Here is a 23,867-nt window from a genome sequence, read left to right as displayed (position 1 = left end):
GATAGAAGAGATCCTTTTCATTATGAAAGATGCTGTTCCTAATTGTTAGCTCTTTATGAAACGCTTTTTTCTCAAAGGTGCCACAACATACCTACAATAAAACAAAATGTATTATTTTGGAAGTGCAAATTGTTGAAATTAGTTGAAATATAATCGGTGACTGTGACTCTAATATAATTATAAAGTGGAATCATAATGAAACAAATTCTGATCAATATCATACGACACGACACGTTAGAACTTTATTTATCCCAGGAGGGAAATTTATTCCCCAGGTACCTATTAATGAATACCTTGAGGACATTTCATGTCAAATGTTCGAGCATTATCATGCTACTTGGGTAAACCCAAGTTTTCAAGAAGGAACATCAAAAGCAAAACCATTACATGTACTTTAAAGATGTTGAACTCACCACTTTATCTTTCATTATATTTAAGATGTGCCTCAACTGGGCACTTAGATCTATTTCATAGAAACATAGAAAATAGGTGCAGGAGTAGGCCATTCGGCCCTTCGAGCCTGCACCGCCATTCAATATGATCATGGCTGATCATCCAACTCAGTATCCCGTACCTGCCTTCTCTCCATACCCCCTGATCCCTTTAGCCACAAGGGCCACATCTAACTCCCTCTTAAATATAGCTTCAGGGGAAGTAAAGCACTTCATAATTAAACAAAAATTCATTGAGCATAAGAAAAATTGACAACTGATAAACAGATAAATACTAATAGTTCATAGGCTGCAGAGAACATGGTAGATGGTTTGTAATTGAACACAGGTAGGAAGTACTTTTAGCATGGGCCCTGACCCTTCACCCCAACATAAGTCCCTTAACAAAGGGAGCACAAGGGAATGTTTTTAATTTCATGCACTGATCTTTTGCAAATATTACAAAATTGTGGGAAATTCATGAGGAAATTGTACTCCTTTGTTCTTGTTTTGCTTTTCTATGATGATGATTGTAGCTGCTACAGTTCAGTGAGCACAGATCATTCACTTTGCCATTCTTTACAAATAAACCTTGATACCAACTTTTGGCACACCTTTTGTGGCCATCTACTGTCAATGATTTGGCAAACACCTGGCACCTTCCTGGTTTGTACTGCTCAGCTTGATGATCAGTAAATATACAGATGACCCCGGCATAGTGGCTGTTTGGGTTACCAAAATTCGCCTCTACAGAATTCTCAAATCACAACCCCAAAAACTTGAGACAAGGAGTTTATGTGAAGCGAACTACTGTCAATAATTCAACACAAAATAATTTTAACTTGCATTTGTTGAGGCATGTACAAATGATGTGGCTTTATGTTATAGACAATTGCGACACAGCACATTAACACGAGGGTCGCCTTTACTATGGCAAAAACATTATTTGTTTTTCTCATCATTTGTGCCTTCTACCAGAATTTCAATTTCATTACAGTTGCTTCACCCATGAAGAAGTTAGATGCACGAGGTCATTCCTAATATCTATGTTAAATGCAGAAAAGGGAATCACTCACAACCGGTCTGTATCACGTGCATACAAACTTTTGTCTGTTACCCACATTATCACACATTCATAATGTTCAAAATTCATAATTCACAGCTGAGTTATGATGTGCTAATGCACGGTGTATTTAAAACATTCTTACAAGTTCTCAAACTCTTAAATTAAAAAGTACTAACAATTAAATACACGTGTAAATATGAATTGGTCTTTGAATACACATTTTCTAAAACCTGGGATTGCATGAAGACCCAGGATTATAGATTGAACGTGCCAAGCTAATTGGACTACTCATAGTATACTTTTGTAGTGCACTATTATTGTGATCAGTCTTACTCACATCCAGAAGTTGTTTGTTACCTTGCATGTTCATAAGGCACAACCCGCTAACCTAATAGCCCTCACCTAGAATATATGTCTACTGTCTGTGTCTGTACATCCCTGGTCTGGGTGTGGAGGACAAAATCCAAAATTTCAGTCGGGTAGTTTGATCAAAGACAGTTCCTATGGAAACACAATGAAGTAGCCCCACTCTAAAAGTCCTTGGCAGCGAGCCAAGCCCTGCCTCAGCTTGTGGGCAATAATTGTGCAATAAAGATGCATACGTCAGGCTGTTGTTGATAGACTACAGCTCTGCATTCATCACCATCATCCCCTTTAACCTGGTTACTAAGCTCAGGGAACTGGGTCTCTGCACATCCCTTTGCAATTGGATCCTCGATATCCTCATTACATTTAAAATACATAGAGACAGGTACATGGATAGGAAAGGTTGAGAGGAATATGAGCCAAATGGGAGCAACTTAGGTTGATGCCTTGGTTGGCATGGACAAGTTGGGCTGAAAGGCCTCTTTTCATGCAGTATAACTCCACAACTCTATGACATAAATAGCTGAAAAATATCAAAGCAAAGAAAAATAATTTATAGAAGTAACTTGCCTTCTCCTTTGCCTCTCAATCCTAAGACATTACATTGGACACAAAAGATGAATCCCAGGTGCAATGTTGAGGAATCCCAGCAAGTTTGGGCTCCATGTGGAGTCTACCGGTAGAGTAAACTGATACACATGGCCTTTTGAATCTGCCCCACGGTAATTTGGGACTTGCTGCCGTTGATATAGCTGATTGCTGGTGCTTCCGTTCAGAACTGTGAGCAGTAGTCAGCGAGCTTCAGCCCATTATCCTTGAGATTAACCAAAGAAACACTAATAGAACGGAGAATGGATAATTAATTATTCAAGATCCCTTTCCCCTGCCAGTTGTTTGACCTCATTGTCCCTCAAAATGAAGTTTGCTGTTTTGATATACCAGTGTCCCTGACTTCTGAATTTATAATGCCATTTAATAAAATAAAAATAGCACTCCATTCCTGTTAAATATGTGGGAAAGATAGCAAAAGAAGAATTAATTTGCCTCCAGGGATAAGAGGTACTGGAAACTATTTTGGGAAACAATTAAATGGATAGAAAGAATTCCATTGGCATGTTATTCAAAGCTGGGTAGATACACAGTCAGGTAAAAAATGTAGATCCTTTTTCTCGATGCCAGTGTCAGCAGTATAACATGTGCTATGAATCAAATGTTAAGATGAGTTTGCTTAAATAAGTCACCAACAATGGAAGGTGGAAGATGAGGCTATAGTGTTAACTTTAGTTTAGAGATATAGCACAGAAACAGGCCCTTCGGCCCACCGGATCCGCGCCAACCAGCGATCCCCGCACATTAACACTAGAGACAATTTTTACATTCACCAAGCCAATTTACCTACAAACATGTACGTCTTTGGAGTGAGGCAACTCAAAAGATTAACCGAATGTGTATGTAAATGAAGATGATGACAGTAATTTAATATCCAGTTATTGCACAAGACTTCAATACTGGACTAACTCACCTGCAACATTAATACACTGCAACACTGAACTGCCAGCCAGTTCTCGAATTCCACCCATTGCAGTGCCTAATGAATGGGTAGGGCTCAAGTATTTATTCTTGACATCATGATAAAGAATTAGCTGATGCTCAATAGTGCTTAACTATTAGCCAAACCAAAAGCAATGATTTTGTGACTTCAGGGCATAATGAATATTGTGGATATTAACCCCAAATTGAACATGTGTTCTGATAATTTATATGAAAATATCAAAACTGTCCCAAAATGAAATTGACATTATTTCCAAAATAATTATAAATCTCTTATTGGCTTTGTCTTAAATCCACATGATCCAAACTAATCCTGTGTCATCACCATGTGCATTAAATACACAAAAGCAAGCGATTTGCCCACGACAGTAAATAAGTTATGAGATACCTGCTCTGTACCAAATGACTTTGAGCTTGTATAAGAATATATAAACCCTGAACTCCTTAGGAAAAGACTCAAAGCACTCTTGCAATGAGCTACAGAATTTGGGAAAGCATCTGTTGGTGATAACACAGAACAAAGTTTCAGACAAATTCTTAGATGAGATGAGTTTTAAGACTCATGGATACAGGAAAAATTGAACTAGATGTGACAGCATTTGGTGGTTTCAATGGATACGCATTGTAATTGATCACTAACAACATGCAGTGCCCAAAATGAGCAAACGGAAAATGAAGATGATTAAAGAGGCAACAGGGAACATGCCAATGAGGGACAAACGCATCATAAGATGCATAGCAATGACATTAGAATGGAGCAATTCAGAGTCTTAACAAGGCACCACCTCCTAGTGCTCCCCAGAGATACCCTAGGAAATTTGCTAAACAGGTGATTTAATATGCAAAGAAGAATTTTATTTAAATTATTATCAGTCTTAGAGATGCACCTTTCAACAGGCTCTCACAAGGGTTAACAACTTCCATTAAATCTGCAAAAGTAGTCCAGTGAACATAGTGATGAACTATATATTTAGGCTTCAAGTCTACTGAATAATTGAACTTTCCCTAACCCTGAATATCACCTAACATCTGTTAAATGTTTATTTCGGTGACTGGCCGAGGTAGCATTAATGTTTGGACCGGATACTTCCATTCATGCTGAAGCCAAATCATTTGTGGGACAGGTAGATGGACAACACAACCTAACATCTCTAATTGCAATGACGTACTTGAGAATAATAAATAAAGGGAAAAATAGGAATAGATGCAAATCAATGGAATAAATCTGGTTAAAATGATTAGCGATAGGGTAAAATTCAATCAGCACGAACTCCATATTGAATGACTACAACTCTATCTCAGTAACTACGATCTATTATGGACTTTATTTTGGTTGCAATATGAAAAGTTCAGTTTTGTGCTATTATAGTCTGACTAAGTATTACTGATGATTAATTTATAGTATTATTGACCATCAAGCTATTAAACCTGGCTCGGACAAAACTCTGATCATTAATAACCCATTATCTGTTATTTGCACTTTATCAGTCTATTTATTCATGTGTTTATATTTATATAATGGTTTATGGACACACTGATCTGTTTTGTAGTAAATGTCTACTATGTTCTGTGTGCTGAAGCAAAGCATGAATTTCATTGTCCTATCAGGGACACATGACAATAAACCCACTTGAACTTGAACTTGAACTATTGTGTATTTTATTTGTTCATTAATTGCTTCAGTAGAAAGCATAGTTTCATTTTTCTCAATTTCTGAAATGATTGCAAGTAATTTCTCAATTCTATCATCTATTTCCATTTATAAAAAAACACAAATAAGCAACTTTTTCTAATATATCTTCAATGTTCTTATTATGAAGCAGGAGCACTTGTATTCTTGCTCAATCTTGCTCCAATTTTAAATAACCGTGTGGCCTGGGTTGTGCCAACTGCCCACAAACACTGCTCTCTACACGCCAGCTGTGGGAGGCCTATCTTGTTGATCCACAGCATCCTGGAGTGGAGAAATAATGCTCTGCTCAGTGTCAAGGCTTCATATTAAAGTGATGTGACCGGACCAGACATTATCCAACACAGTCCTGTCCTTGCTTCTACCAACTGTTACAATTAATCAATGTTTCTAGTGAAAGAATTAAAAGCTTTTATTTTTAATACTAATAAATTCAACTAAAAGACAAGATATTTGATTCATAATCAAATATTTTATTCACAATAAACCTCACAAACAGTTAAAAAATAAACTTTCCTTTCTTCCTCTTGGCTATTTTCAATCATAACCGCAAGCAATGAGCTAACAAATACTGTGCCAGTTTAAACCTGGCACAGTATCTGAGCTACTCCAGCATTTTGAGTCGAGCTACAGGATCTGAAAGCTGATTCCTATGTAAATTCCGTGACCTGCCCAGAAGCGGAGTGTATTGAAACACAGTGCCTGTGCTATTGAAGAGTAAAGGGTCTGTCTCACTTGGGCGTCATTAGCGCGTCATTTACGTGGCATCATTTTTGCATCACGACGCACAATGCGCGCGTTGTGACGCGCACGTGATGCGCACATGGTGCACATTACTCACGCATGGTGCGTGGTGACATAGGCAGTGACGAGCGGCCGCGCGCGGCGCCCCAGGATTTTGGGATGTACAAAATCTTTGCGTGCCATCTGCGTGACGTGCAATTGACGCCCAAGTGGGACAGGCCCTTAAAGCATTCCAGACTTCTGCATCAGACTATGCATGAGCAGAAGTTCCAGACTTGCCAGCCACTCATGTTCAAACTAAACATCAAAATCTGGGCTTATACTTTTAAGTGAGCTGTTATTTTTCTGTCTTTTCTGATTTGGAATAGTCAAGGCTTTCCCCTTTTGCATCTTAAATTTCGACAAAGAACAGATAGGATTGAATGCCTCATATCTTCACCAGTTCGCTCTTGCAACTACTTTTTAATTAGAGTGTTCATTAAGTTGATACAAGCCACTCTAATTTATTTCTATGTCCAATTTTGTTCAACCAGGGGTTGCAAAGTGGGTCTGGATGTACTGGGATACAGTTATGCACTCAAAACAATTTTATTTTCTATTAACTTAACCCTGAATCAAATATGTAGTTTGCCCATTTCCACAGCTGAAGTTGAAAACTATTTGAAGTTGATAAAAAATCAACACATGGTGAGACAAAGGGCAAGTGTCACTGTGTTGGTCAGCATAGATCATGTGACACCTGGGATCAACACAGTTTCACGCTCGACCAGCATACGAATCACTATTTGATGAATAATGCTCCAATGGAAAAATAGGAAAAGAGAAAACTATGTGTCATAGAGTCATGCATTGGGGAAACAGGGCCTTCGGCTCAACTTGCTCACACTGACATCAAGCCCCATCTAAACAAGTCCCACCTGCCTGCTTTTGACCCACATCCCTCTAAACCTACCCTGTCCACGTACCATGCGGTAGTTTAGAAAGTTGAAAGAGTGGTAGGGGCAGGACAAAGCCTGGCAAGTGATAGGTGGATACAGGGGAGTTTTTTTAATTGGCCAGGGATGAAAATACAGTGTTAGATAAGGACATAAGAATAGAAGTGGCCCACATTGTGAAGCCGTTGGAAGGAACATAAGAGGAAGGAGACAAATGGGAAGGGGATGGGGTGGAAGGGGAAAGTACCCTCCCCAGGTACCTTTCCCTGAAATCGCAGGAGATGCAACACATGTCCCTACACCTCCTCCATCACATCTATCCAGGGACCCCAGCAGACCTTCCACATGAGAGAGAGGTTCATGTGCGCCTCTTCTAACCTAATCTAACATTTGAAAACCTTCGAAACCTTTGCGTCATTTGGTGTTCCCGATGTGGTATTCTTTACATCAACGAGACCAAGCATAGATTATGTAGCCGTTTCACCAAACATGCACTCAATCTGCCAAGGCCTGCTGGATTCCACAGTTGCTTACCCTGTTCATTTCCCTTCCCAATCCCATACTGATCTTTCTGTCCTGGGCCGCCTCCTTTGCCAGAGTGATGCCATGCACAATCGGGAGGAACATCCCCTCATATTCTGCGTGGTTAGCTTTTAATCTAATGGTTTGAACATTGAAATCTCCAATTTTAGTTAACTCACCTGCAAACAACACATCCCCCCCCCCCCTTCTTCTCTATGCCTCTTGGATCCACATCCATTTATCCCCTCCCCCCTCTGCCCCTTCCAATTGCTTCACAATGCAACCCCTCAACCCCATTCTGCCTTCGCTCCATAACCCCTGACACCTGTACTAATCAAAAATCAGTCAACCTCTGCCTTAAAAATATCCACTGACTAGGCCTCCACAGCTGTCTGTAGCAATGAATTCCGCAGATTTACCACCCACTGACTAAATAAATTATCATCTCCTTTCTAAAGGTACATCCTTTAATTCTGAGGCTATAGCCTCTGGTCCTAGACTCATCCACCAGTGGAAACATCCTCTCCACGTTCATTCTATCCAGGCCTTTCACTATTCAGTAAGTTTTGCCATGTACTTCACTGTGGAAAAAACAATGTCAATCCGCAGATCTGTTATGGATGAAAGGCAGTGGAGAGAAAGAGTGAACATAAGCTTCAGTTGTGGGCACAAGCCTGGTCCAGCATCAATCATACTGTGAAGAAATTCTCAACTTCTCATGGCAAAAATATCATCAAGAAATCTTTCCTCACTATTTTTGGATTGGCCAGTTACTCCATGAACTTCTTGAAAATTTCCAATTGCAGTTGGGATTCACACCACTTGACAAAACACTGATTAATAAAGTTAGGAGGTAGCAAATACGCAACAGTCTGTTTTACAAGTTGTCTAATTCTGCTCTCCACTGACTTCAATGGAAAGGAAAATTGGACAAGGCATACCAGAGATTAGTGATTCACCATTGCCATTTTACACCCCCAAAATTGAAAACATCATCCTTCAAAGCAGATTGCCTTATGTATAGTATGTTAATAATGCAACATGCGCACATTACACATTTACTGATGTATCCTTCCATAAATCATTTTTGTTTAAAATATTTTAGCACTGCAACAAGCTTGATATTCATCTGTGTCATTTCTTTCAGTTGTTTACATATCTATTGATTACAAGAGAGAAGTTGTATAAAGTGAAACTGGAATTGCCAGCAGTGCAGAATTGTTCAGAACTTGGCTGACACTATGGCAGCTTGGCTGATACTATGACAGATTTTGTTACCCATGTAAGTCAATTGGAATGAATATAAAATAGTATGTCGATTAACTGACATGAATCATCATTTGCATTCCACCTCTCCCTCCCTCCCTCCCCCTCCCCATGGTACACCTTGGTGATGTGTCGGTATTGCACCGAAACTGATAGAAAATAACATTCCGTCGAGAGATATGGCAAGCTGCATATTTTAGGTAATTACAAGTACGTTTACCTTTGCGCTTTGAACTTGCTGTTCACTTACTTTCTGGAGGAACCCTGTCTTTGTGTGGACAGCCTGACAGACTGCGATGGTGAGGATAAAGGCCTGTGACGTGTCCAGTTCCATCACATCCTGGCGTGGGGCACTTGCTTTCTTTCTTTTCATGCCGCGATGAATCTATCCAAATGAGAGAAGGTGTTTTACAAAAAAAATTACAACATAGTTACAGAGCTTGACCAAAATGTGTATCCCATCATACGGAGAGTGCAACTTATTAGATTAGCATGTTAATGAATGAGAAGGTCACGATGTTACTCTCTTGTTGCCATCCTGATCACAACGAGAGGTGTGATCAATTTCTATGCCAATTTCCCCTTTAGATATTTGCCAATCGTTGGCCTGGTATATGACTTTAAATCATGGTTGAGTAGGGCATATGACAAGCTGCAATTTCACTAACTTCTGCCCAAACCAAAGCTGAATATAGTTGGCCTTGTTACAATGCAGCCAATGAACCGAGAGCTTCCATTTGGTGGTCATGGCTATGTGATCAATGAAGGTGTGCAGGGAATTGGGTGCAGAGGGAAGTACTCCCTTGAAGATGGGCAGATTGGCAATCCTGTTTCTGTGCCAGTAAAGCTTGTAGCAATACACTTAATGACCATTGTTTAAGTTACCCCATGCCAGAGAGCAATGGTATAGGTTTAAAATGAATCCATATAACTTCTGAAATGAATCCTGATAACTTCTGAAATCACCTTTGTTTCAGGCGTTTCAGGTGGAACTGGAATCAGACTAAACAATTTCTGTAAGGAGATTGTCAAAATTCTATTTAAGTGTTTGGATAAAAATATGAATTAATAAAAAACATTTGCAGAACCATGGCTTAAATGCCTTGAATGTAGAAGGTTGGGACGCTCGAATCGGAGGTTATAAAGTAAAGCAAGGAAACAACTTTTATTTATATAGACCTCCAAAGAAATATAGCACCCCACAGTTCTTCACAGGATAACTATGAAACAAAATTTGGCCGTAATACATATGAACTTATGAGGGTAGATCTTAACTAAATTTTAATGGCTACCTGAGAGGGTGAGATTGGATACTCAAGAGGAGAATGGAATTGCTTTACTTACATCTATCCACACTAAAGAGGATAGAAATGCTTTATAGATAACAAAGTGGAAATAAGACACAATAAAGATGAAGAACTTAATGTCAATCAAGAAACATTTCTAGATAACGTAATGTATCTAAATATCAATGGTTGGCTGTCTGGATTTTAGAATGGCCTCAGTGTATTGAAAAATATCAAATGTAACATTGGTATTCAAGAAACCCGAGCACCCAGGAGAAACCCATGGAATCACAGAAGACATGCAGACTTTACACAGATAACATCCAAGGTTATGATCGAACCCTGGATCTCAGAGTGATCGAGTCGTGCTTATACAAAAATCACAGGATATTAACAAGCAATCGTTAATTGTTGGTGAATCACCTTGTTGTTAAAGGGCTAATTTGCTATTGCCATTGTACATTGGAAGTGTTGTACACAGCTATTCCTATGCAGAGGGTTGGTTTCCTTATCTCAAGAAGGATATGCCTACCTTGGATGTAGTGTAACAAATTATTGCGATAAGAGGGCTGTCGATGAAGTAAGCTTGAGTAGAATGTATTTAGGATTGAGGTAATGAGAAACTTTCACATGAATCCTAGGAATTTTCGAAACAGAGGAAAATGGACATTTAATTGTTGAACCTACCAAAAGATCAATAGATTTTTGGACGATGAGAAAAGATTGAGATTGAGTGAAATTAAGTTGAAGAAGATCAGTAATGATTTTGTGAAATGTGGGCTTCTTATTCCACTTCACATGTTCTGATGGTGAAAGATTAAAATTGAAGCTATGCACATGGCCAAAATTGCAGGACAGAAGAAGATTACAGGACTGATTGAGGCAACATAGAAAAAATAGGATAGAGTGAAGAACAACGTTGAGTGATTTGAATCCGCAAAGAAAATTCAAGGTCGATTGAACTTATGAAAACACAGGAAATATGAGTTAATGGGCTCGATAAGAGTAAATTCATGGTCAAAAGCTTTAGATTGTTTGTTAATGCCAGACATGGGAAGAGAGCCAGATAAAGAAGCCAGATATGGAGCATGTCTCCAATCCAACAGCAAATGCCAACACTATTCTGTTGTTCGGCGCGGACTTGTAGGGCCGAGATGGCCTGTTTCCGTGCTGTAATTGTTATATGGTTATATGGTTATATGGATGTAATGTTAAAATTGTACAAGGCATTGGTGAGGCCAATTCTGGAGTATGGTGTACAATTTTGGTCGCCTAATTATAGGAAGGATGTCAACACAATATAGAGAGTACACAGGAGATTTACTAGAATGTTGCCTGGGTTTCAGCAACTGGGTTACAGAGAAAGGTTGAACAAGTTAGGTCTTTATTCTTTGGAGCGCAGAAGGTTGAGGGGGGACTTGATAGAGGTCTTTGGAATGGTGAGAGGGATAGACAGAGTTGATGTGGATAAGCTTTTCCCACTGAGAGTAGGGAAGATTCAAACAAGAGGACATGACTTGAGAATTAAGGGACGGAAGTTTAGGGGTAACATGAGGGGGAACTTCTTTACTCGGAGAGTGCTAGCTGTGTGGAATGAGCTTCCAGTGGAGGTGGTGGCGGCAGGTTCGATTTTATCATTTAAAAATAAATTGGATAGTTATATGGACGGGAAAGGAATGGAGGGTTATGGTCTGAGTGCAGGTAGATGGGACTAGGGGAGAATAAGTGTTTGGCACAGACTAGAAGGGCCGAGATGGCCTGTTTCCGTGCTGTAATTGTTATATGGTTACTATTCAGCAGGATGACAGACCATGAACAAAATCGGAACAGAGCTAACGTTTCACATCATTCATTTTTCATCAGAGTTCATCAATTCTAGAGGCAACTTCTAGAGGAAGTAGATGAACTTGGTGAGGCATCAATAGTGTGACCTTAAGACTACAGGCCAGCCATTGAAGACTGAAACTGGGAATTGAAAAGAATGGTGAAAATCAGGGACCCTCTTTTCCAAAAGCCTCCAATTACTGAATCAATTCTCACTACGTGCACTGAGATCAAAATTCTCACAAGGTAAAGGTCACAAAGTATATGAAGATATAACAGTAAAATGAATCCTAGATACCTTCTGCAACAATCTAGATAAAAGTTGGGAAGGTGAAGTAACGGGATGTCCTATTCTTGCTTCCACAATGCAATGTTCCAGGTCCAGCTTCGAAGGGACCTTGAGCAGTCTCTTCCAAAAAGATAAAACTGTTGTTGACTTCTAAGAGTTTGATTGATCTTGGGGAAAAAAAGACCATTGATGGTCAACCTCTTACCCTCCCACGATCTGGTCTGTTAATGTATTTAGAGGAGTTTACCTATGAAGTAAGCTTGAATAGAATGTATTGAGGTTATGAGGAACTTTCACATGAAAGGTGATGAATCCTAGGATTTTTCGAAACAGAGGAAACATAGACAAACCCCAGTTTGTTGATAGCAATATGAACTTGAAATCTGAGCAGAGATGTTGTTGATATCATCAATCTAAACAATTTGCCAGGGTCAAAATGAAACCATGAACTTATAATGCCTTATCATCTCCATCAGGATATCACAAGTAATCAATTCTGAATTGCAGTCTTTGACATAAAACAGAGTAGCCATGGAGGACCTGGGGTCCTACTTACAAGTTAATTTAAGGATAGAGCCAGATGAGATAATTCTCAAGAAATATAATGCCTTTCATGACCTCAGGAACTATTAGAGTGTTTTGCACCCAGTAGATTACTTATAAGGCATAATTACCATTATAATATAGGAAATGTGGCAGCCAATTTGGACACAGCAAGCAGCCACAAACAGCAGTGCAACAATGACTGGTGATATTAGTTTCAGAGATATAGTGCGGAAACAGGCCCGTCAGCTCACAAAGTCTGCGCTGACCAGCAATCCCCGTACACTCTCACTATCCAACACATTAGGGCCAATTTACAATCTTTTACCAAAGCCGATCAACTTACAGACCTGTCCGTCTTTGGAGTGTGGAAGGGAACCGGAGCACCCGGTGAAACCCCACACTGTCACGGGGAATGTGCAAACTCCATAGAGACAGCTACCATTGTCAGGATCGAACCCGGGTCTTCGGCGCTAAGGCAGCCATGCTAACGTTACGCCACCATGCCGCACAAAGGCAACAGAACCTTCATATTCACCTTTCAACGGAACATTTATTATGAAAGAAGGCACCTGTGATAGTACATTCACGTTCAACATTACACTGGAGTGTCAGTCTAATATTTATTTTCAAGTCTCTGGATCCCAAGACCTTTTGACACAGTGGCATGTATGCGCCAAACTGAACCAAGCCAACTGAATGTTCCTTCACTTCTTCTTGAATAGTCGACAAATGCACTGGATTTTCAGCTGGGACAGTGAATAATCATTCAGTGTGCATTTTCAAGAGAGAGCAGAGTCTGTTACTCCATGGGGATAAAATCCATTTTCTATGCAGTGGTTATATTCAACACAGTCACAGGTAATATAATCTCCCAGACTAGTTTGAGGAGAGGGATTTTCTGATGATTGGTAGTTTATTGTAGTTTATGAGATTTACACCACTTTCAGATCTCCGATTGAACGGGGACTAGTTTTATTACAACTTCATTGCTGTAACTTCCTTTGCACGTCTCCAAAGAAAATGGTGCTATGCAGTCGAAAATCAATTGAACAATAATTTTGCACAAATTTCTGCAATATTTTAACACTTATTGAGAAATTTGATTCCAGACTTTTCGAAAGTACTTTATTTTGTGCCAGCATCTTTTCCAAAATAAAACTTTTCCAGATAATGTCAACAATGATTGGACACGCAATATTAATCTCCAATATGATTTTCAAACTAACTGCTCTGATGAAAGATTGTTGTTATTTGCTTATCATTCAGGAGCAGGTAGGTACACAAATTAAAATATATTATAGGCATTCCCAAAGAGCAGGCTCACGTGCAGTATTACTCCTTGGAGACCTCTCTGGCAATGTCCTGCCAAAAACTCTTGTCTGTAACCATGAAGGGTTCTTTTGGTTCCTGTCACAAATCAAAGATGCTTCTTGCAGGCACTGTTCTTCACCAGCCTGCCCAGGTCCCTCTGATCACATGAGGCAATCTCCCACCTCCCCACCACCAGCTTCCACCTTAGTAGCACCATTTCTTTAGCCAGTACTCAGATAAGACTTCTTGTTTAGCATAGGCCGCTCTAAGAACCAACTGCCAGGCTCATTACTGCTGGGCTGAATGCTGGCGGCTGCAAGATCTTGCAGTAGACCAGCAGAGTAATACCACACTGAAGCTGGCCACAGTTTCTGCATTAGATAGAGAACCCTAATAATGCTGCTCTTGCAGCCCATGCTATTTGTAAGATTCCCAAAAAACAGTGGTTGGATGGAGCACAATGCTGTTATAACTCCAAAACCAAGGCAATTTCAACATGCAGAAGTCTGTAGAACAATTGGAAAAATCAGTTAGTCTTTTCCAAATTTGTCTTTACTATTGTTGTTCAAGGAAATGCAGCTCTTCTTTGCTATACCATACTTTAACAAATAGTTATGAATTGTTTGACCAGTTCACATCATTTTGGTCTTATTGGTTGGACTAAAAAAAATGTTTACAGCACGTTCTAGCTATAATGCTTGCTGTCACCTGAAGTGCATTTATTAAGTGATACTGATTAAAAGTTCACTATTAAAGACACCAATAAACTTTGAATCAACTCTCATATCCAAGACCATGGTCTGTTGTTCACCATTAAGGGAACAGGTAACATTAGAGACATAGTGTCATGGAGCGATACAGCATGGAACCTGGCCCATCAGCCAAATTTATCCTTGCTGACCAAGATGCCTATTCAACCTCGTTCCTCTTGCCTGACCCATATCCCTTCAAACTTTTCCTATCTATGTGTCTGTCTAAGTGTCTTTTAAATGTCACCTTGACCATTTCCTCTGGCAGCACATTCCATATAGGCACCACTCTCTGTGAAAAAGTTGCCCCTCAGATTCCTTTAAAATCTTTCTCCAATCACCTTTAACTTATGCCATCTAATTTTAGACTCCCCTGGTAAAACACTGGGCAATGCACCTTATCTATGCCTCTCAAGATTTTATAAGAGACTAGACTAAGTGGGACCCGTTGGGTCCCATGTTCACACGGGAGGGCTGGTCCCCCAACGCTATATTCCACCTCTCCACCAATTCCAATATTGGTGGCCAGTGGGGGGGCTTTCTGGAGTGCTGGTATGGGTTCTTGGGGTGGCAGCTCAGTCCCTCAAGCCCGATCTGCTGGCAGCTCACTCACGGCTGGTGGGCTGGCTGTTGACTCATGACTATTCCTTGAAATTTCATTTCAAGTAGGGTGCAAGGCCACCAAATTCAAATCCATGTTCCTACCATTTCAAGCAGGGTGCAAGGCCACCAAATTCAAATCCATGTTCCTACCATTTCAAGCAGGGTGCAAGGCCACCAAATTCAAGTGTAGTTTCTCACCACTATGAGCAGGGTGCAAGGCCACCGAATTCAAGTGCAGTTTCCAACCACTTCAAGCAGGGTGCAAGCCCACCGAATTCAAGTGCAGTTTCATACCACTTCAAGCTGGATCCAAGGCCACCAAATTCAAGTGTAGTTTTATTCCACTTCAAACAGGGTCGAAGGCCACCAAATTCAAATGCAGCTTCATACCATTTCATGCTGGGTGAAACCACCATAAAACCACACAAAACACCAAACTCAGTTAAGTAGACATTCAGTGTGTTCAGTTGATTCACAGATCAGCCAGAGTCATGACCTCTCCCTCCCCCATCATGCAGAGACCGAGCCACACCCACACTACTGGGTTTTATAACCCCACTCCCTCCGACCGGAAAAGGTGTGGCTTTCAGGGCGTGATTGACATGAGAGTGATTCTCAACATTTTTAAAACACTAATAACACTTTTATTTTTCATTGATGGGAAGAATTCTCTGCACCTGCTCAGCGGAGGGGGGACTGAGTAAGATGGCCAAAAATCACAACCGTAAGTGGTAGCGTTTTATCTAAAATGAATATACAGAGCAAACAGGAAGTAAGTGCATTTGCAGTAGTGCCTTTTAACTTCAAGCCAAAGCACCCAAGCCGCCATTTGCAGTAAGTAGTGCCTTTCAACTTCAAGCCAAAGCACCCAAGCCACCATTTGCAGTAAGTAGTGTCTTTCAACTTCATGCCACCATTTGCAGTAAATAGTGCATTTCAACTTCAAGCCGAAGCACCCAAGCCACTATTTGCAGTAAGTAGTGCCTTTCAACTTCAAGCCAAAGCACCCAAGCCAACATTTGCAGTAAGTAGTGCCTCTCAACCTAAAGCCAAAGCACCCAAGCCACCATTTGCAGTAAGTAGTGCCTTTCAACTTCAAGCCAAAGCACCCACGCCACCATTTGCAGTAAGTAGTGCCTTTCAACTTCATGCCACCATTTGCAGTAAGTAGTGCCTTTCAACTGCAAGCCAAAGCACCCAAGCCACCATTTGCAGTAAGTAGTGCCTTTCAATTTCAGGCAAAGCACCCAAGCCACCATTTGCAGTAAGCAGTGCCTTTCAACCTCAAGCCAAAGCACCCAAGCCACCATTTGCAGTAAGTAGTGCCTTTCAAATTCAAGCCAAAGCACCCAAGCCACACTGTGCAATAAGTAGTTCCTTTCAACTTCAAACAAAGCGCCCAAGCCTCCATTTGCAGTAAGTAGTGCCTTTCAAACTCAAGCCAAAGCACCCAAGCCACCATTTGCAGTGTAGTGCCTTTCAACTTCAAGCCAATGGATCCTTTACAGTTTGCATATCAGCCTAACATCAGTGTCGATGATGCCCTCATTTAAATGCTGCAGAGGGTGTACACACATTTGGACACTACTGATGCATCTGTAAGGATTACATTTTTTGACTTCTCAAGCGCCTTCAACACAATTCAGCCCCGACTGCTAGGGGAGAAGATGGAGAAGATGAAAGTGGATACATCACTGGTACTGTGGTGTTTGGATTACCTTTCCCTCAGACCACAGTACGTGCGCCTACAGAACAGTGTCTCGGGCACCATCTTGAGCAGCACTGGGGCTCCACAAGGAACTGTGCTGGCTCCGTTCCTGTTTACCATCTACACAGCGGATCTCCAATATAACACCAACAGCTGATTTTTGCAGAAGTTTTCGGATGACACAGCTGTTGTCGGCCTCATTAAAGGGGGCAATGAGGAGGAGTATAGAGACATAATAAGTAACTTTGTGGAGTAGAGTGCACACAATAACCTCCATCTTAACACCAAAAAGACCAAGGAGATAGTTGTGGACTTCAGGAGGGGGAGGAGGAGGACTCAAGCAACACCAATCACCATTAAGGGCACTGAGGTGGAGGTGGTCGCTAACCACAGGTACCTTGGGGTGCAGCTTGACAGTGAGCTGAACTGGAAGTGTCATATGGAGGCGGTGTACAGGAAGGGACAAAGCCGACTGTATTTTTTTAAGGAGGCTGAGGTCATTTAACATCTGCCAACCCCTACTGTGCAGTGCCTACCATTCAGTGGTGGCCTGTGCTCTGTTTTTTGCTGTGGCCTGTTGGGGAGATGGCGCCCGCATAGCGGACAAAAACAGACTGGACAAGCTAATCAGGAAGGCCGGCTCAGTGGTCGGGGCTGAGCAACAAACGGTCCAGCAGGTGGCAGAGGCCAGAACTCTGAACAAACTGGGTTCAATAATGACCAACCCCACTCACCCACTCCATGCCCTGAAGGTGATCAAGAGCAGTATCTTCAGTCAGAGGCTGATTGCACCAATGTGCAAAACTGAGAGACATAGGAAGTCCTGTTTACCAGCTGCTATAAGGTTATATAATGCGCATAAATAACTGCACTTTTTTTTAAATTAATTGTATTTTAACTTGTATTTTAACTTGTTAAGTATGGAAGCCATTTGAGGAAATGTGTGGTGTTATGTCTGTCTTGAAGCTGTCGTGGCACTGTAATTTCCTGTAAAGGATTATTAAAGGTATAATCAATCAATCAATCAAAGCACCCAAGCCACCATTTGCAGTAAGAAGTGCCTTTCAACTTCAAGCCAAATCACCCACCCCCATTTACAGTAATTAGTGACTTTCAAATTCAAGCCAAAGCACCCAAGCCACCATGTGCAGTAAGCAGTGTCTTTCAACTTCAAGCAAATCACCCGCCACCATTTGCAGTAAGTAGTGCCTTTCAACTTCAAGCCAAAGCCCCCAAGCCACCATTTGTAGTAATGCCTTTCAACTTTAAACCAAAGCTCCCAAGCCACCATTTGCAGTAAGTAGTGCCTTTCAAATTCAAGTCAAAGCACCCAAGCCACCATTTACAGTAAGTTGTGCCTTTCAACTTCAAGCCAAAGCACCCAAACAACCATTTGCAGGCAGTGCCTTTTTACATCAAACAAACCATATTTTCATTTTCAAACCACATTAAGGGTACTCACAGTTGTGTAGACATTTGTTCAGTGTTATTCAGAGCTCATAGAGACGTGACCCTTGGCTTCATCCATCTTGCAGATACTGTGAGGCACACTACTTTCTGGTTTTATAGTCCCTCCCCCTCCCCCTCCCCCCAGCAGGTGCAGCAGAGAGAATGGTGATTTTTTTTATACTTCAAGCCAAAGCTGCCAAGCCACCATTTGCAATAAGTAGTGCCTTTCAACTTTAAACCAAAGCTCCCAAGCCACCATTTGCAGTAAGTAGTGCCTTTCAACTTCATGCCACCATTTGCAGTAAGTAGTGCCTTTCAACTTCAAGCCAAAGCTCCCAAGCCACCATTTGCAGTAAGTAGTGCCTTTCAACTTCAAGCCAAAACACCTAAGCCACCATTTGCAGTAAGTAGTGCCTTTCAACTTCAAGCCAAAGCTCCCGCCACCATTTGCAGTAGGTAGTGCCTTTCAACTTTAAACTAAAGTTCCCAACCCACCATTTGCAGTAAGTAGTGCATTTCAACCTCAAATAAAACAGTATTTTCATTTTCTAACCTCATTAAGGGTACTCACAGTTGTGTAGACATTTGTTCAGTGTCATTCAGAGCTCAGAGAGACGTGACCCTTGGCTTCATCCATCTTGCAGTGAGTGAGTGAGGCACACAACTTCCTGGTTTTATAGTCCCTCCCCCTCCCTCCAGCAGGTGCAGCAGAGAGAATGGTGATTTTTTAAACTTCAAGCCAAAGCTCCCAAGCCATCATTTGCAGTAAGTAGTGCCTTTCAACTTCAAGAACAAGCACCCAAGCCATCATTTGCAGTAAGTAGTGCCTTTCAACTTCATGCCACCATTTGCAGTAAGTAGTGCCTTTCAACTTCAAGCCAAAGCACCCAAGCCACCATTTGCAGTAATTAGTGCCTTTCAACTTCAAGCCAGATCACCCGCCACCATTTGCAGTAATTAGTGCCTTTCAACTTCAAGCCAAAGCACCCAAGCCACCATTTGCAGTAAGAAGTGCCTTTCAACTTCAAGCCAAATCATCCGCCGCCATTTGCGGTAATTAGTGCCTTTCAACTTCAAGCCAAAGCACCCAAGCCACCATGTGCAGTAAGTAGTGCCTTTCAACTTCAGGCCAAAGCTCCCAAGCCACCATTTGCAGTAAGTAGTGCCTTTCAACTTCAAGCCAAAATACCCAAGCCACCATTTGCAGTAAGTAGTGCCTTTCAACTTCAAGCCAAAGCACCCAAACAACCATTTGCAGGTAGTGCCTTTTACTTCAAACAAACCATATTTTCATTTTCAAACCACATTAAGGGTACTCACAGATGTGTAGACATTTGTTCAGTGTTATTCAGAGCTCATAGACGTGACCCTTGGCTTCATCCATCTTGCAGAGACTGTGAGGCACACCACTTCCTGGTTTTATAGTCCCTCCCTCCAGCAGGTGCAGCAGAGAGAATGGTGATTTTTTTAAAACTTCAAGCCAAAGCTGCCAAGTCATCATTTGCAGTAAGTAGTGCCTTTCAACTTTAAACCAAAGCTCCCAAGCCACCATTTGCAGTAAGTAGTGCCTTTCAACTTCATGCCACCATTTGCAGTAAGTAGTGCCTTTCAACTTCAAGCCAAAACACCTAAGCCACCATTTGCAGTAAGTAGTGCCTTTCAACTTCAAGCCAAAGCTCCCGCCACCATTTGCTGTAGGTAGTGCCTTTCAACTTTAAACTAAAGCTCCCAACCCACCATTTGCAGTAAGTAGTGCATTTCAACCTCAAATAAAACAGTATTTTCATTTTCTAACCTCATTAAGGGTACTCACAGTTGTGTAGACATTTGTTCAGTGTCATTCAGAGCTCAGAGAGACGTGACCCTTGGCTTCATCCATCTTGCAGAGAGTGAGTGAGGCACACCACTTCCTGGTTTTATAGTCCCTCCCCCTCCCTCCAGCAGGTGCAGCAGAGAGAATGGTGATTTTTTTAAACTTCAAGCCAAAGCTCCCAAGCCATCATTTGCAGTAAGTAGTGCCTTTCAACTTCAAGCAAAGCACCCAAGCCACCATTTGCAGTAAGAAGTGCCTTTCAACTTCAAACCAAAGCACCCAAACCACCGTTTGCAGTGTAGTGCCTTTCAACTTCAAGCCAAAGCACCCAAGCCATCATTTGCAGTAAGTAGTGCCTTTCAACTTCAAGCAAAGCACCCAAGCCACCATTTGCAGTAAGTAGTGCCTTTCAACTTCAAACCAAAGCACCCAAGCCACCATTTGCAGTAAGTAGTGCCTTTCAACTTCAAGCCAAAGCACCCAAGCTACCATTTGCAGTAAGTAGTGCCTTTCAACTTCAAGCCAAAGAACCCATGCCACCATTTGCAGTAAGCAGTGCCTTTCAACTTCAAGCCAAAACACCCAAACAACCATTTGCAGGCAGTGCCTTTTTACTTCAAACAAACCATATTTTCATTTTCAAACCACATTAAGGGTACTCACAGTTGTGTAGACATTTGTTCAGTGTTATTCAGAGAGGCGTGACCTTTGGCTTCATCCATCTTGCCGAGAGTGAGTGAGGCACACCACTTCCTGGTTTTATAGTCCCTCCCACTCCCTCCAGCAGGAGCAGCAGAGAGAATGGTGAATTTATAAAAGACATTAATATCTCTCTGATTTGTCATCGATAGTAAATATCCTCTGCACCCGTAAGGCAGAGGGGGGCTCTGAGCGAGGTGGCCAAAAATGATGGCCGTAGGTGGCGGCGTTCTGTCGGAAATCGCAGCACCGTGGGCCAAAAGCGGTCAAGATCAGAGATTTAGTAATATAGATTTCAACGTATGAGAATCTTGTGCATGTGTTCTGTGATCCTTTGCTCACTCACTGTCCACATTAAACCGTTTGATTATTCATGACCATATTTAGTCTTTTCTACATGCAAAATAATTTAGAGGCAAAATATAACACTGCCCACCCAATGGACACCAGCTGAGAGAACAGTAGAAATCACTACCAATTCTTACCTGTCGTTATGTCACTGGGATCTGACAGTCTCAGACCTCTGTGTGTTTCTCTGCCTTGATTAGTTTGAGGCTGAAATTTTAACAATGATGCCCACCTGTGAAGCAATCATTTGCAATTGGTCCAACAAAGTGGAGGTGGTGTGATAAGAGATCCAAAAGGGTACGTTTTTTTTTCCCTTAAGATTTTTCAGTTGGAACCTGGAAGAGCAGTAGCAGCTAAACTCAATTCTTGGTAAAACCCCAATCACTGATCTTTTCTCTGGAGTAAGAGCTATGTTCCTGACTTATAATGCTGCATACCTTCTGAGAACTGAGGTGAAGCATGGGGCTTAATTTATTTGTATTTCAGCGAACTGAATGTTCTTCCTTCTTCTTTAACCCACGGCTGAAGAATGGAATCTGAAATACAAATTATTGTTCTTTGGTTATGAAGAACAGTGCGGCCTGGTGGCGCAGCGGTAGAATGGCTGCCTTACAGTGCCAGAGACCCGCGTTCAATCCTGGCTATGGATCATAGTCATAGAGTGTGGAAACAGGCCCTTCAGCCCAACTTGTCCGCACCGGCCAACATGTCTCAGCTACACTAGTCCCACCTGCCTGCGCTTGGTCCATATCCCTCCAAACCTGTCCTATCCATGTACCTGTCTAACTGTTTCTTAAATGTTGGGGTAGTCCTAGACTCAACTACTTCATCTGGCAGCTTGTTCACCATACACCCACCACTCTTTGTGTGAAAAAATGTGTACAGATGCTGTCTGTACGGAGTTTATCATTCTCCCCATGGCCTGTGTGGGTTTTCTCCGGGTGCTCCAGTTTCCTCTCACACTCCAAAGATGTACAGGTTTGTAGACTAATTGGCTTGGTAAAATTGTAAATTGTCCCTATTGTGTGTAGGATAGTGTTGGTGTGCGGGGATCGCTGGTCGGCACGGACTCGGTGGGCCGAAGGGCCTGTTTCCGCGCTTTATCTCTAAACTAAACTAATCTCCTCCAAGGTCCACACCGATACTGTATGTTTCCCAGCATGTGAAAATCACTCCTCCCATCCCTGGTCTTGCCAGTTTGGCAGCCAGCTCAGTGTCAAGGCCTCCTAATATCACACCAGCCCAGCGATCTACAAATGCTCGGGGCCATGGTCATTAAAATCTATTCCCAATTCTACCTTTGACAAATAATGTGAGCACACTGTTTCCTTTTAATTTACTCTGCTCGCTGGAAAATGTGTTATATTACAGTATAACATCTAAGCAAAGAGAGTTAAAAGTGTTCAAATATTAATTGGAATAGCATCAATGAATCCATAAAATCTGGATCCAGCATCGCTTAAATCCTAAGCAGGATATTACTCCATTTCAAAAATGCCGGGTTGTATGCTTTGTTCTCCCAGATAAAAACAAATATATATCCTCTCTGCATTGAAAGTAATCTGTAAGGGTTAAAAAAAAAAACATGGATGTTCAATTAAGTAGACTGAATTACCATATTTATGCACTGCTTTTAAAATACTATCACACATTGCTCCAATAGTTAGTAGCTGACCATTCACCTAATTTTTCTGTTCTGTGGCAGGTTAGAGTGGAATGACATACAGATTCATTATACGGTACATTTACCTAATTTTGTACCCGACCCATTTTCTGCTGATATTCTTGAAATTAGCCTGACCATCTGCTAATTATTTTTCATACCAAGGAATTAGTGCTAATGTGATCACTGAATTCTAATTTATCATCTTCCCAGTTTTATACACATCTTGAGTTACCAGGTGTCATAGAAGATTAAGAGAATGAAAGATTTCTTCTTATTGTTTACATTGCTGTCAACTACTTTACCTTCTCCCTTAATTCTGTGTTGTGGGGGACTGCAAATTGTTCTCACATACTTCCTGACAACTAAATAAGTGGAAATTGAGCGTGCTCTTTAAAGGGCCAGTGATCTGCTCTGCATGATTATTGTGGATGATAGGAAAAATATATCTAACAGTTATTATGTAGGAGCTCCTCATTACCTTTCACTCTTGGAAGAGAAGGATAAGCAATGGAAGGATGCTGGGCTGAGCACATGCCACCTACCCAATGGTACGCTCAAAGCAAGCACAAGAAATTCCAGCTACCTTTGGCTGAGTAACAATGAACAAAAGAGGCACAGAGTCAGTCGATGCAAAAACAGATTCTTTGATCCACTGAGTCCGCATCAAACATTTGGCATCCATTTACACTAATCCTTCACTAATCCTATTTTATTCTCTCTGCAGTCCCATCAAGTCCACATAGGTACTGCCATTCAACTACACAATAGGGCCTGCCAACCTTTTGGGATGATACCTTTTGGGATGTGGTCGGAAACCAGAGCACCTGGAGGAAACCCATGGAGTCACAGGGAGAACATGCAAACCATATGGCACCGGAGGTAAAGATTGAACCCGAGCCACTGGAGCTGTGTGGGAGCAGCTCTATGGGCTGCACCCACGGTGCTTATAAAGGCACATTTAATTTCAATGTGCAGACTCATTCTAGGCTGCAACCAGGAACATAT

The 23,867-nt window shown here is 41.5% G+C and overlaps 1 protein-coding gene across 9 annotated transcripts in view; it reads right to left on the bottom strand.

Moving 5' to 3' along the window:
- The window catches only part of myt1l (myelin transcription factor 1 like), a 438,397-nt gene that overhangs the window by 203,981 nt on the left and 210,549 nt on the right, over positions 1-23,867 (bottom strand). For all 9 annotated transcript variants that reach the window (XM_033021668.1, XM_033021673.1, XM_033021674.1 and 6 more), the window contains one exon: positions 8,822-8,956. In XM_033021668.1, coding sequence (XP_032877559.1) covers positions 8,822-8,956 — 135 coding nt within the window. The remainder of the gene's footprint in view (positions 1-8,821; positions 8,957-23,867) is intronic.

The sequence above is a fragment of the Amblyraja radiata genome, chromosome 5 (assembly GCF_010909765.2).
Source record: "Amblyraja radiata isolate CabotCenter1 chromosome 5, sAmbRad1.1.pri, whole genome shotgun sequence".
Taxonomy (NCBI): Eukaryota; Metazoa; Chordata; class Chondrichthyes; order Rajiformes; family Rajidae; genus Amblyraja; species Amblyraja radiata.
Note: the sequence above shows the minus strand (reverse complement) of the source record. Positions and strands in the feature narration are given on the sequence as shown.